The sequence below is a fragment of the Larus michahellis genome, chromosome 18 (assembly GCF_964199755.1).
Source record: "Larus michahellis chromosome 18, bLarMic1.1, whole genome shotgun sequence".
NCBI lineage: Eukaryota > Metazoa > Chordata > Aves > Charadriiformes > Laridae > Larus > Larus michahellis.
In genome coordinates, this window is record NC_133913.1 from 3,803,609 (window position 1) to 3,818,750 (window position 15,142).

The 15,142-nt window shown below is 44.9% G+C and overlaps 1 protein-coding gene across 2 annotated transcripts in view; it reads right to left on the reverse strand.

Moving 5' to 3' along the window:
- Window positions 1–1,315: 1,315 nt before the first annotated feature.
- The window catches only part of MAP3K3 (mitogen-activated protein kinase kinase kinase 3), a 41,412-nt gene continuing 27,585 nt past the window's right edge, over window positions 1,316–15,142 (reverse strand). For both annotated transcript variants that reach the window (XM_074561733.1, XM_074561732.1), the window contains exons 12-17: window positions 14,703–14,894; window positions 12,894–13,042; window positions 10,967–11,098; window positions 10,184–10,313; window positions 8,383–8,560; window positions 1,316–5,994 (exon numbers count right to left, since the gene is read on the reverse strand). In XM_074561733.1, the coding sequence (XP_074417834.1) occupies window positions 5,766–5,994; window positions 8,383–8,560; window positions 10,184–10,313; window positions 10,967–11,098; window positions 12,894–13,042; window positions 14,703–14,894 (1,010 nt within the window). In that variant the 3' untranslated portion in view covers window positions 1,316–5,765. The remainder of the gene's footprint in view (window positions 5,995–8,382; window positions 8,561–10,183; window positions 10,314–10,966; window positions 11,099–12,893; window positions 13,043–14,702; window positions 14,895–15,142) is intronic.

Here is a 15,142-nt window from a genome sequence, read left to right on the forward strand (position 1 = left end):
GGGAAAAGGCGATCAGAGGGAAGGCTGTGGTCAGGGACCGGGCAGTCGGGCATCTCAAGGGACCATGGTGGCATTCAAACCGCTGCTTAAGCGACGGCGACACCGAAGACCATGGAGCTGCACAAACAGACAGAGCAGCACCAGGAAAAAATGAGCATTTCAGCAAGTAGCGTAGACAAATTTTATAGGAGCACTATTTCTGTCCTTTCCTAAGATAGTACGCTGGAAAAAAAAGAAAAAGCCTGAAAATATTTGGAAATGTGGTTACGCATTCCCTTGCCCTACTCTGGGACAGCAAAGCTGATCCTGTCCCAAATCCTCAGTATGCTCAACGCAAGAACACCCAGTTTCCTCCACTTCTGCTGGGGGGCTTCAGTTCTGGAAAGGAGTTCATTATATCTCCCATTTGTCTGAAGTCCAGAGGCCTGCCTTCTCCAATTTTTTTCTTTCTAAAATGACTAGACAACACATTCAAAGGAGAAACAATTCAAAAACCTTTAACTTGGGGGCTTTGAGCAACCTAGTCTAGCAGGAGGTGTCCCTGCCCAGGGCAGGGGGGTGGAACGAGATGGATCTTTAAGACTCCTTCCAACCCAAACCATTCTATGACAACTGTTTCCAGCTATTTAGAATAAATACATTTTCAAGGAACTTGAGCTTCACAAGCTAGAGCTGGAGTTATCCCCTTAGCAAGCTGCTCTGGGGTATTCCCGAGTTCCCAGCTGGAAGCAAAACACAGCAGGAAACCAGACATTATCACACTAACCGCCTCCTCCTGGTCCTCTTACCAACTGCCTTCTCCCCACCTGATGACGATCTACCCAATTAAGCATGGATAAATCAAGAACATTCACAGACCAAGACCTGGAATAAAGAACTCACCACCACAGCAAAATCCAAATGCAAACCTCAGCTCCTGTTCTCCACCAGTGAGGTCTCCCACACGAAGAGCCAATAAACCAGTCTGGCTACTCTCCTGCAAGGTGGAATGAAGATGGTGCTGTTTTTACCCGCTAACGAGAGGGAAGGAGCCATTCTGCCTCTTCTCTTTGAAGAGTGAAAATGGATGAACGTGACCTTCCTCAGAGGCAGCCTTGTAGAGGACACACACTTACCCGATCCGAGAAGCAATGCTTCACCAACAGGACGCTTCTCCATCTGTCCCCAAGAAAAAATTCCTGAAAGGAAAAATTTCCTCCTTCAGTTAAAGTCCTTGGTTAGAAGGAAAACAGTTAATCGTCTTATTGTCTTCTTTTGAGGCACCATTTCCATAGGAAGTAAGAGACACTGCACTGCAAACCACCACCAAAAAGGCTTTCATATAAATGATAATTTTATTGTAAATAAAACGATACATTGGCCTGGCTTTGCACTGCAAGCCCCCGGTCGGTATATATAGACTACTGGTTCAAGGTCTTCTGCACAATCCAGGTTAAAGCAATTTCTCCCTGCTCTGCGCAGTTTACGTCAGACAGGTATTGACAGACAAGAAAGTCCTTCTCTCCATTTCTCAGCTGCCCCTTAGGCACGTCTGCCTTTTCTAACTGGGAAATTCTGAGCTGCTCAGTGAGATTTGCTCCTAAACAAGGCTGGAATTTAAAGACCTGAAGCCCAAACTCCATTAAACCACAGAGGACACCTACATTTTTTTTTTTTTCTTTTTTTCTGAAAATTAAAGACACACTCAATACTCCCAGCTCCAAGGGCAGGTACCAAGGCGACAGCCACAGGACTGTAAGTCCTGAAATCTATAAAACCTTTCCATCCAGCAGCTATTAACCTAAGCACCAAATCACTGGGATCTCACTCAGCCCCCCTGTACGGCTCTAAGTATCTGGCCTTTGCCTACCAGCGAAAGCTCGTACAGCAGGGGTGTCTATATTTATGGAGGTTTCACAAGTTCTCCTGGCTCTCTGGGCACTTGGAAATACCATGTGGCACCCAAGCAGGTACCAATTTCCCTCTTGGTCAATTTCTTTTGGTAATTAATGGCAATGGGAACCGTTTGGAGCTTCTTCGAGTCCTTTGGAATACTCCTCCAAAAATATGAAAAAAAAAAAAAAAAATCAAATTGCTGCAACCTACTGCCACCAGAACAGGCAAAGATCAGGTTTACCGGAGAAGAAGCAAATAACCTGGAATGCACAGAATCGTCACACCGAGCCCAAAATGCCAAGTTTGTTTCCTAACAAGCTCAGGGACAGTCAAATCCCCCGTTCCCCCAAGGTAATCTCTGACGGGAATCTCAGACATTATCCTGGTCACAGTTCCAACTGTTCCAGGATAACGAGACTCCTGTAAGATAGTTTTCTTCACATAGAACATTCTCCATTTCTGCAGCACCTTCCATCGAGGATCCCACATAGTCACTACACATCCCTGTCTGGAAGGAACAGCAGAAAACACAAAGTGACATTTGGAATGGACACAGCAGCTTACTGTTAGCCTGGCACTCTTCCTCCCCTCTCCCCCAAATGAGTTTATTCCCAGTTTTTTCAAATTCTGCCAGGCTGAAGAGGCCAGATGTAATTCAATTTAGAGAGATAATTACATTTATGTCCATGTGAAACTTTGCTGCTGCCAGGGCCGTGTTAAGAGACTGTAGTATAATTGTCGGCCCCAAGCTTATTCACTGTAGCAGTGGACTTAGGCAGCCAGATCTTCCTTTGCCATAATCGGGAGGGCTGTGAGGAAACAAAGAACACATTTTGGCTTGGCTCTACTCGTTATAAACCATCAGCAAATTCTCTGCAAAACCAGCTGCTTTTTTTTCCTTTTTAAATTCATAAAGGCGTCAAATTTATTCCCATCCTCCCCCCTTACCCCGTAACAGTCGAGTCGATATATATAAAAATCACCAAATATGATCTTTTACGATATAAATAAAAAAAAAAAAAAAGTATGAGGCATCACCGTTTACATGATGTAAAAAGAGCTAAAAAAGAGCGATATAAACTACATTCATAAAAGTGCATCTCCAAACATACAAGTAATGCTTTGGCTTGTTCCTGTGCCGAACGGGTGGCATTGGGTCAGGTACTGGAATACGAGAAGTCCAAGCTGGCACCCCATGTTCTCTGTCGCTGTACAATCGCTATTTACTTTCATTACTACGGCCTGGAATACAAGTGTATACACAGAGGAGGCACATCTCAGCATAGGTGGTGGGAAGGACCAGAAGCTCTGGCGGGGAGAGGACTGAGCCCATCAGTCCACGATGCTCTTTGCTCTGCTCTGGAACAGCCTTCCATGACGCATATGAGGTAAAAGCCACAACAGATCCTGAGGATTTAGTTGCTTTGAAAACATCGGAAGTTACACCATTTCCTCATGCCCTATTCTCTCCCAAAACACAACGTGCGGGATAGCAAGGAAAAGAAGGTCGCAATTTGGTGAGGACAAGCCAAGGGTAGAGAGAAACCTACGCAGACAGGATCACCGCGCTCCCGATTGCTGCTGGATGTCCGCATGGCAAAGCGTGATGAGTAGAACATTCCAATCTTTGGTATATTTAGGTGCTAGCTACAAGGCCTGAAGAGCCCCACCGGAGTGCTGACCACCCTACTTCTGTCATCGAGACTACAGGAATGATTCCACATTCCTCCGCAGCATTCACAGCCATTTACGCCACGGCGAAGTGGTGTAAAAAGCTCCCTAAACCAGAGTAGTAGTGTCGTGTCCTCACATCCCTTCGGTGCAAGCGACAGCGAAGTGCAGGCCAAAAGTTGGGCCACGTGTCTTGACAATTTGGAGTCAAGTTCCAGGTTTGGAAAAGATAATAGAAGTGCTCTCACTAGAATTAAATAAATTATGGAACAAGGGCTTTCAGAAAAGATCTACCCCTAAGTGCCTGCAACCTAAACAGTGCATCCTTGTAGTAGTGCAGGAGAGCCTGAAAGTGAAACCAACGCTATCTCGCTTTCACCGATTACACATCGCTCTGAGTCTGGCACAGGAAAAACACTTCAGATTGTTAAACCCTTTCAGGGCTTTTGGTTGTTTGGGTTTTGTTTTTTTTTTCTAAGGTTCTTTTTTCCCCTCTTTTCATTTTTTCATTAAACACGATATTTATCACGTGTTCAAGGAGCTTGGTTTCATTAAAACTTGTCTTTTCCTGCTACAAGCATTCACTTAAAACTGTTAATTTTACTGCATTATGAAAGCAATTTTCAAGTTTTCTTTTGGGGGGGAGGAAGAGTTGGAGGCATGTGGATCTTTAACGTGGTTTCCAATGCAAGAGCAGAACACCTTTAGCGTTGCTCTATAAAGCAGGATTTTAGCTAATAACACATTTGTTTTTCTTAGTTCCACTTCACACAGGTAACTTCTAATTACTCTACGAATCCCCAGTTAAAAACTGCTGCTCTTTTACGAGTGAAACAAGGACTCGGCGCCCCAGTCGACATACAGTATTCGAGGCCAGTAAGCCATCAGGAACCCAGTTCTCAGAGATGTGGTACCTTTTACACGCAAAATCACTCGGATACATTTTGCTGGTACCTGCATGGGGATCCCCAGTTCATTTTAGAAATACGCTAGCATAACAAATGTTCTCTCTGGTTCACCGTTTGACTTAACTCGTACAACAGCTTATTTAAATAGGGCCCTAACGATTTATGGAAACCTTAAATGAACTCTTGCACACCTGTAAAACAAAACACACACAATGAATGAAGGGTTGAGCTTGATTCTAGCTTACTGTGCACAAGTACAACTAGTGTCCAGCAAATTCTCCACGTGAAAAATCCCATTTTCCATTAAGCCAGGTCCTCAGAGAAACACATAAGCTTTTCCTGAAGTAAATTCCTGGGCACCAGATGAACTCTCTTTGGTTTAAGGGATGGTAAATAGTTACCAGCCCAAAAGATCGGTGCAACAGAAAGTTGTTCCGCAGAACTCCCTTCCAGAAGGGTTTTGTTTAGACCCAGCAGGCCCAGGGAGATGAAGCCGGAGCACGGATTTGTTGGCTATGAGGACACAAACTAACCGGCACTGTCTTAATGCCAGGACAGATCAAGCCTTGGAAATCAAGCTCTGGATTTTCTAATGTCAGTGGGAGAGGCCTTATCTCAGGCCCCGGAGTGATTGCATTCTGCTGAAACTTTTCTGATTATCCTGACATTTAGCTAGAAAGACCTCCCTCACCCCCCACCCAAAAATCCATGGTTTCATTATAAAATAACACTATTCACATACTTTTGAATCAATATTTTCTGAACACCTTCAGATGCTGAATACTTAAGAAGAAAAATATATAATTATATAGCGAGCGCATGCTCAATGACACATGGCTTTTTGCTGGATTCATGTACTACAGATGCCTCTAAAGCCCTAGCAGTCTGGAAAACAGCGACCCACACGCGGAAAGCTGGTCTGGATGGCTGTTGCACGTTTCTGTTCTGAAGAGTGTAGCTCTTCCAGTTCCCACTTTGGTTCAGATTTCTCCTGTGTTCACGCAGTGAGACGCTTCTTCAAGATTCCCATTCTGGAGCCTGCAGAAAACATGCAGCCAGCTGCAATTTCACATCAAGGTAACCAGGGCAAAAATGCAGCTCTGTTTGGACAGCTGTCAGTAGAATAAACATTAGTCCAGCAAACAAAGGTATCAGGCACAAGAGCAGACACTAGGTTCCTTGGCGTAGTTTCCCCAAAGGACTAGGACAGCTGAGTTGGCATTTTGAAGATGCAGCACCACAACGGGCAGTTGCAACTAGACCAGACGGGGCACCGAAAGCCCAGCAGGAGCTGCGAGCAAGGGAGGTAATTCAGTACTGGAGCTGTGCAAACTGATGTCTGAGCAGCTCTTCAGCAGAGGGTCTGTGCCTGGCTTCCACAAAGATCTGCTTTAGAAAGTCCCGGCAATGTTCTGATATGTGAGAGGGGAGCTGGGGGTTGGTTGGTTGGGTGGCGATTTTGAAAATGGCTGCCATGGCTTCGTACTCTGCCCAGGGGGGTTTCTCCGTCAGCATTTCCACGACAGTACAACCGAGGCTCCTGGAAAAGCACACGGGGGGGGAAAAATAACAAAGTGAGAATTGACTCACACAATAATGCACAGTGTTCAGAGAGAACTTCCAAGCAGCCAATGTGAAGGTACAGCTCTGCTCTGAAAACAGCTATAAAATGCCTTTGTGCTCAGCAAAGCCCGTGTGTGCGCAGAGCCTGAGCCAGACCTGCCAACGTCGCTGCTTTTCCTACTGTCAGGCTTGCAGGAAAGCGCTGAGACAGGGAGGCTGCTTTCCACCGCGGTTCTCTCTGCACTGAGAGCCGTGAAGCGCCATCTGCCCAGCTCTCCCTTCCTCAAATTCTGCTCTCAGTAACCATCTGTGTTAACGACAGGGGACAAGGGCACACGAGACGTCCCCGAAGGCGCCGTTTGACCTCAGTGGTGGTTTGGGTGCTGCTGTTATATTTCAAAGGCTGACTTGCAAGGTAGAAAATGTACTTTTTAACCACGGTCCAGTGAACCGCAGCTGGCTGACCCCACAAAGCCATTTCGGGAAAATCCCTTTTCAGTGCACAGCCCCAGAAAAAAAAAAAAAACAAACCTAAGATCTCCACTCCACAAGAAACCACGTATCATAGACAATCAAAAAGTAATTAAAGCCTTACCAGCTCCAAACTGAGAAGGCAGCAAGTTGAAACGCCAGTAGGCAGACGCGTCATTAATGTTAAGGCAAAACTCCCAGTAAAATTAATGGGTCTCCGCAGGCTAATTCAAGGCAAGACCGTGATTACAGGGACGGACATGGCTGAGCCACCTTTCCGAAGCAAGCGTGACAGCAATGCTTTCCCAGGGAAGATGGGTTTCTGTAGTACTGCGGTGATTTGGGTTTTGTTCAAAAAAGGATTAATTGCTTCCTCCAGGCCACAGATTAAGCAAAAGCAGTTAGCGAACTTCTAATATCCAGCCCTGTGTTTTGATCACATAATTCCATTAAAAAGGCAAAACTGCCTCTTCTACCTTTAAACGAAACCCTCTTTTGAAGTGAAAAGCAAAGAAACGACATTTTCAGAGGCAGACTTGCATCAATTGCCAAGACAAGGAAGGAAAGGAATCAAATCCAGCGAATATGCAAGAAATGACTTCTTGACAAGGTTTAAAATCCAACGTGAAAATTTTACACTGGTTTCCAGCCATTTAAGACTTACTAGAAGAGAGTACAGAAAATGCAAACCATGTGTGCCGAAGTGCTGGGGGTTTGCTCAAGAGCAAGCAGGGATATATTATTGTTTAGACTGATTTATACCGTTTAAGCAGATCCGGTTTCTTTAAGATATTCAGCAAACAGCAGGAATGTTTTTCATGTCAAGTCACTCCAGCAATAACAAATAGCTCACATTTTCTGCTATTTAGGAAAAAGAAAATTGGAGAGGGGCCTGCAGCGGTGGCGGAAAGCCAGGTGGCGAGATTTGTTACGTCTTTGAGCCTCTCGGCCATACGCATCCACCCTGGGACTAACGCTGCACTGGAAAATTCTGACCCCCCTAAATAATGATCAGGGTTGTAGGAACTGGAGCCCAGCCAACGGCAGCTTCTCTTTGATGGGAATGGACCGATGTCAGCACCAAGAGGAAATCCACAACTGCAGCAACCCAGGGGGAAGGGCACGTGCTCCATTCTCTCCCCAAGCATCCCAACTGGGAGCGTCTGCGGAACTTAACCCTTTGCATACGAGACAAGTTTCAGCTACGTTTCCACTCCCTGCTTGTACAGGAAATAGTGGAGGTCTTGCTTTAATGTGGAGAGACAAACATACCTTTTGTTGCTGTCATTCAGTTTGGTTTTATAATCTCACCTTTTTAAGGCCTCCAAAACTAACATTTTGCTTTTTCCTTTCGATAGAGGCTGTTTCTCGGCTATGCCAACAGCAGCACGGCTACAGTTTCCATTCATGCATTCTGCACATCACCTCTGATCTGACCTGTATCTTCTGTGTTATTCCAGGTTTGCGCATCTTTCCTTTAGAGCTTTGTCAACATACTCAAATTCTATTCCTTTCATTTCCACAGCGTTATCAGCATACCCCTCATTTTATAACAAAATGAATGGACACTCTCTAAACAACCTTCACTCTCTTTTATGAGGGGTATAAGAAGGATGGAAACCTCACACCAGAAAAAGTCCGAAAACAGAAAATCAGTTATCAGTTCAAGGGACGAATGAGTGGAACTTGCCCCTGAAAAACTAAACGAGCAGTTGTGTGTTGACGTGGCCTGTGGCAGGCCACGTCTTGAGTTCAAATCAACTGCTTTGTGTCGCCTTAAACTTTTGATCCAGACAAAATCTGAATTTGGATGTACGAATGACAGAAGGTATATGTCTTATCTTGCTCCAGAAAAGCTGTAAATTGATCTACGGACAGAAAGTTAAAGCCTCACCATACGTCTGCTTTTCTTCCATAGCCTTCTCCGCTGATCACCTCCGGGCTCATCCAATATGGCGTGCCAGTGACAGAGCGGATGCCTGTTCCAGACATACAGATTGTCTGCAGCCGTTTGCTGGCCCCAAAGTCCCCAAGCTTCACATTCCCAGCAGAGTCACGGAGAATATTGGCTCCTGGACAAAAACCAAAGAATTGAGACAGCTGTTTTCATGCAATCCAGCTGTTGGATCCGCAGCCTACAGAGCTGATATCCAACCCAGAAATACCCATGCTCACGGTATGGCTTTTTCCCCATTAAGCCTCAGGTGACCTGCTAAACATCATTGCTTTATTTCAGGCTGTAGACAAGCCAATTGCTAATGGCTGCAAATGGGAAAAACTTCAGGGGAAAAACACAAGGAAGTGAAGGGGGAAGGGAAATGAGAGCTGAGTCAGCAGCGTCATTGTTACACTGCCCGTAAACAGCCCATGCAGGGCCCCCAGGCCAATGGTTCCGATAGCACATAGCTGTGTAGAAAAGGATTTTTTATTGGGATGCTGCTTTGGTGAGCATAACCATCGCTTTCTGGTCAGCTGGGTAACAGATGTAGCTAATTAAACCACTTTGAACTCCTACAATAAACAAGTCAATCTCCACTTTACTTGGTCAGAGGTCCCGAACATGAAGCACCAGGGAAAAAAGCAAACTTAAGAGCTTAGCTAAGCTTAACTAAGGCTTAGACATCAAAAACAATTCTTCCACCAAATCCGCAATAAGATCAAGAACCCTGTGTTGCCATTATCGGGTATGTGCCTATGTGAACTCCTTCTGCCCTCAAATAAAATGCACTTGTGCTGGGAGACAGCTTTATCACTTCACTTCCCCACTGGAAGAGCTGAATCCAGAATAACAAGTCTGTCCATCCAGCACCCTAGAGGCAAGTTAAGTTTGGCTTAGATGGGTGCAAACTAGTGAATAACCCACCAGGTAGGAAATCACTTGGTAAAGAGCACCACGTGAGCAGTATACAAGGTGTTATTCACGAATCAGCAGCTCATTTCCCTTTGCCAGCCTAGAGGGGATGCAATGAAGATTTATGGGCAGGAACAAGAGGATATTTTTCCTGCAGCAAGCAACCCTCCTGGTCCCTCTAGAGCATAGAAAAATTTGTGTGGTGTCTGCCACATCTGTTGACATTAACTCTTAAGGAGACTGGCTGGCACCATAGGGTTATATTGGGAAGAGGAAGATTAAGGACTCATCCCAGAGGCTCCACATGGAAGATTAGAGGTTTCTTACACAGAGGAGGCCGGACGGTCTGGTCACAAGCGCCTGAGGTAAGCAGGACTGTCAAGAGCAGGCATGGAGCTCCTATGGCAACAGGGATGCCTACCAGCTGAGAAATACTATTTTGGCCAAGCGGAGAGGAAATCAGAAGGGAATCCACAGGGAAAGGAGTGTGCCTTATGGGGGCAGCGACAGTCAGGCGGCAACTCAGCCTCATTTTGCTGGGGTGTGAGAGGAAGACGAGGAGTTACAGAGGAGCGTTCCTAAGAATTAGAGGCTTTCAGTCATCCTTACTATAACCAACTGCCATGCTCTCAGGTCCTGTAGAGAAAACGGCCCCACTTCCCTTACCCAGTGCAGAACACAACCTTCCCTAAGGCCTGCACAAGGATATACGACCAAAAGGGGATAACTGAGCAAAGCAATGCTCCGAAGCCCCTGCAAGGATACTGAAATTCTTGACACTTGGTTTCTTTTTACAGAGTTCCTTTAGCAGGTTGTATACACATAAATCACCGTCTGATCTCACCCTTTATGTCCCTGTGCACAATCATGTTGCTGTGAAGGTACGAGACTCCCTCGAGAATCTGGCGAGTGTATTTCCGGGTGACATTTTCCGTGAGAGCACCATACGCCTTCAGCTGGTCTTTCACTGACCCCTGCGCCGAAAGCAAACGGAAGGGATTGGCAAAGAAACGACAAACCACAAATCCTGCAGTCTCCATTCAATTCCCATGAGCTGTGACTGTGTTAGACACTGTTATTCACAGTAGTGAATTCTAGACTCTTCTAAAGCCTTTTTGTGAGGCGCTCAGAGCATCTCGCCCTATGAAGCCCCTTTTAGGAAAAGCAAGGACACGCTTTATGGCAAAATTAGCTTAAGGAGGTTCTGTCTGCTTCCTCCATCCTTGAGCTGTGCTGGTACAACTGCTTGTGAAGACAAGCAATAAAATAGTTCAGCAGACTGACCCGGGTCAGCAGTCTTGCGGGGTCAGTTTTAGCCTAATTTGCTGTACTATATGACTCTGCTAATTCAGTTAGCCCGATTTACAAGTTGGTCCAAGACTGAAGAAAAGAACTGCTGTTAGTGACTAAGAGAATGTGTTTCAAGTACAAGACACTATGAAAAAAAACCCAAAGAGGTGGTTTGAGCATAAATAAGAAGAAAGTGGTGGCATTATAAAGTCAGTATGAAAAAGCAGCATATGGTGGACTACGCAGTCAGGGTAATCACAGCAACTAATAATCCAACTAACAAACCCACCCATCTCACTTTATGATCTGCAACTGTGCCTCTCACGTCAGCTCTTACCCCTGGCATGTACTCCATGAAGATGGTCAAGGTCTTCTCTGCTCGATCCCGTAAGCAGCCGTAATACTGAACGATACGTTCATGCTGGAGATTCTTCAGCAGCTGAATTTCACACTCCAGGGCACTCACTTCCTGTGGATGTTGAAGGAGAAAATAAGGTTCTCTCCCCAGGAAATATTCCATCCTAATAAATCTGTCCACGTCACTGGAAAGGTGAGGCCACTACTACACCAAAAAAGTCTAATCCATGGCATTGGCTCTTCCACCTCTTGGGAAAGGCCAACGTTACCAATGCTTCCCATTAATCCTTACTGTAAAATAAGCAGGTAAGTATTGGTGCAGAAGCTTTGATAGTTAGAATGCAGGCGGTATCATACATGGATTTAAGACCAGAAAAAGCTTTGTTTCTTGTCTTGATTCTGTCAGCTGAATGGCTTCAGCCAAGCAGGTTAAAGCATTCTTCATGCACAACACAGATATAATCTTCTCATAACTAAGCTGAGGGCAGTAACCATTAATTCCAAGGATGAAAAAGCTCTGAATACAGTTACAGAATTGCTAAGAATCTTCCTGTAGGAACCCCAACCCATTAGGGAGCAAGAGCACACGTCCTAAGAGTTCCTAAACATCTTTTGTCACCCAGTCTATTCTGATTCACGCTGATGATTTTGCTTGAATCAACCTTAGAAATGGCTTCCTCTCTTACTTACTTCAAAGAACCTGCAGCTATGCACGTGAAACCGATTCTCTGCTTTATTCCTGCCACAGACAACAGGGTATCACGGCGCAAAGGCAAAAAAGCTATCCAACAATTCCAGGCTGAATCAGAGATTTTTTTTGCCTGGGAACTGTATCAGGTTCTTGCTGAATCCAGGGAATTAACAGGTGGAATATCAAAGGTACCGGAGCACAAGGATTTATGGAAAAAGGAACGACGTTTTCCCCCAAATTAGTCCCACTTAACTCTCCACTCCTGCCGCTGGAAGGTGCCAGGTTCCCTTCTCTCGCTCTGGGAGAGGATGCCGCTCTTCAAGAGCAAGGACCCGGCTGCCCCACAGATGCACGGAACCACAGGGAGTTCCTGAATCGGGCCAACTGATAGTTTAAGGCTTGGAGTTTCAGTGCCATCAAAATACATTCCAGCCTGTTCTTCCTTTGCTCAGAGTTACTGTCTGATTTATAACAGAGACATGGTAAAACTTAGAACTTACCAAGTTAGGACTTACCTCGGCACCAACACCCCACATGAAATCAGAATAATTAAATCTTTAGGGATCAGTTATTCCAGCTCAAAGTGAATTTGTTCAGTATTGGGGACTGGTACATTGTTAAAACACTAGCAAAGAACCTAACAGAGCTCTGGCTGCATCCATTGCGCAGGAAGTCGTGTGCTGACCTATAATTTCAAGGTGCCCCTTTCCATCTCCACTATTTCTAATGTGTTCTCGACTAATTTACGCACCACAGTTCAGTTTGAGGACAGGGACAATTCAGAAGCAGAAACTGGTAATTACTACACTTGATACAGGACCTACCATGTAAGCCCAGAAAGTGGATTTTGCAAGTGCATGCAGCTTTTTTGTTTAAAAAAGAAAAAAAAGTTCTAGTCTTTCTGGGTTTAGTTTCATTCACATCCATGTCTAACCAGGAACACAGGGCAGTCTAGTATTCCTCAAGTAACCTGGCAACAAACCAAAAAAGCTGAGAAGGGAGAGCCAAAAATGAAGCCAGAAAATGGATTTTAGTTTCAGGCTGGAGTTAATAATACGGAAAAGTAATTTTTAAATGACTCTTATTCCTCTTCACATGACTTGAAACCCTAGTACAAACTAAATAAGATACTAGCTTTCGAGGACAGACAGATACAGGCAATTTACAGCATCTCAAAGTCTGCATAATGAATTTTAGAAGCTACGATGAGAATTACCTTGCTTGTTTCAGGACTCTCTGGGTCAAACTGGACCTGCTTAGCTGCAAGCTCTCTGCCCGTGTCCACATCATAGCACAAATACACACGGCCAAAGGCACCCTGGCCCAGCAGTTTTCCTCGTCGCCAGTTTATTGGAGCACTCGGAGCTAAAAAAGACCAGTAACAATTTCTCTTTTCGTTATACTATTTAAAGGTAATGGTGACCTTTTCAAAGATCAATCCCCCTGAGACTGGGATTGAAACAGATATTTTGCAGTTGAAGAAACAGACGTGAGGCACTCTCCCGGTATAAGGGAGTCAGCGGCAGAAATCTGAACAGAATCCAACCATTCAGACTCTCAGGACCTGCTGACTCATGTCCCATTAAAACAAAACCGCGAGACATTTTGCAAAGATATACTATAGACAAGTTATTCAATGAGGCTGATGAAATTTCATTCCACCAGCAGAGTGGATTCTACAACATCCCTATCTTAAGAGATGAGGCAGCAATTAAACAGCGTCTTCCAAGCCTTGATCTGTAGTTACTACATGCAGCGGATGAAGAGGAGCTGGATCAGCCTTGCTAAATTAATCCCACTCAGCTGGGAATGACTGTTAAGCTTCTGGGGCAACTCGAAGGACATTATTTCTGAGTTCTTTGCCAAACATCGGTTACTTCAGGGTTCCTTCTCCCGCTAGGAGGATTTCACTGCAAGGCTATCTCTACACCAGAAAAATTAGAAGTTGTAATTCCCTACTAGAAACTGATAAGGTAAGGGCTATGACATAAGCAGAGCACAGGTATCTTCTTTGCCTGCTGAACGATCAGACTCTAATAAAAATAGACACGCGAACCAGCTAACACAGCCACCTCCAATACCCCAGCAGGAGGTTACGTCAGCAGGGAATTACGAGTTCTCATTGTTCTACTGCACTGGCGAGGGCACTGCACAAGCAGCAGTCCCCCGACCCAGAGATTAACACCTGAACCCAGTTTTCCAGATGGCACAACATACTGCTCTAAGACCAGTTCTTTAGTTCTAACTTTAAAAACAACGCCACCAGACACGCGCAGTGCAATGCATCCGATTACGTTGTTTCTAATAAGAAACTCTAAAAACAAAGACAGGAACCAGCCATCTGGACAGTGTGAAAATACAGAAGATCTGAGAGATTAGCTTTGCCATGTCTAATTTAATCAGATTTACTGCCAGTTGGCGTTTTAGTGTGTTGCTTACTTTGCTGCATTAATGTCTTCATTTTAATCCTTAAATTACTGCACGGGATATCTGAAGTTCATCAGTAATGATTTATGTTCCATTTCTTTTCTCCGTAATATAAAGTTCCTCAGAAAACAACCCAGGAATGCTATTAATACAGAAGTAAATCTTTCTACTAAGGAGCAAGTGAAATAAATACAGCCCTTAATGAGTAAAATAACTGTAATCCACAAGCCTGACTACAAATGTTAATGTATCAAGAAAATAAACAAGCTTGTCTGACCCTTAAGAACCCTGTAGATCACCTAGATCCAATCAACTTTGAGGTTTTTTTTTTCCTTCTTTGCCGAATTTCCAATGCTTTCTACAGGAAAGGCCAGCTCCCAGTGCAAGACTCCATATTCTCAGAAGAAAAAGAGGACCTGTCTTACAGGTGAGAGAGACTGGTCTCAAAACACAGCCATGTAAGTATGTGGTTTTGAATGGCTTGTTAAAAATCAAGCTATGGTGATATATTGGGTCTGGAGTTCATCTCTAAAAGCCTTTCTTGCCCGTAAGCCCAGGAGGTGTTTCCCCAGTTATCATCACCAGGGTGACTGCTTACATTTGGTGGGAATGTTCCTCTCCTGCACACCAAGGGCGTTTTCGCTGTCGGCACTCCGCAGGCGCCCCCGGGGGTCCAGGTACTGCAACGCCAGGCCCAGGTTTTCTCCGTTGGTGCTTAAGGAACGACTTGAAGGGACCAAGGTGAAAAGATTCCCTTGGTGACGTCGTATCCGGGGAAATGTCCTCCGGCCTGGGGAAAAAAAGTACATTTTTTTAAATAGCGAAACAGCGTATGCTTACAAGTGGAAGGTAATGGCTGGAGGTTATGCAAGGAAGAGAGGGGAGAGAAAAAAAACGTGTTCTGGTCTGTTCCCATGGAGTAGAATCTACTGCCAAACACGCAAGATGCAAAAATATAACAGTTCAGGGCTGATGCAGCTTGAGTACAGTACAGCTTTGGATCATTCCCAAAGTAGAAGGGAGAGAACACTTTGTAAT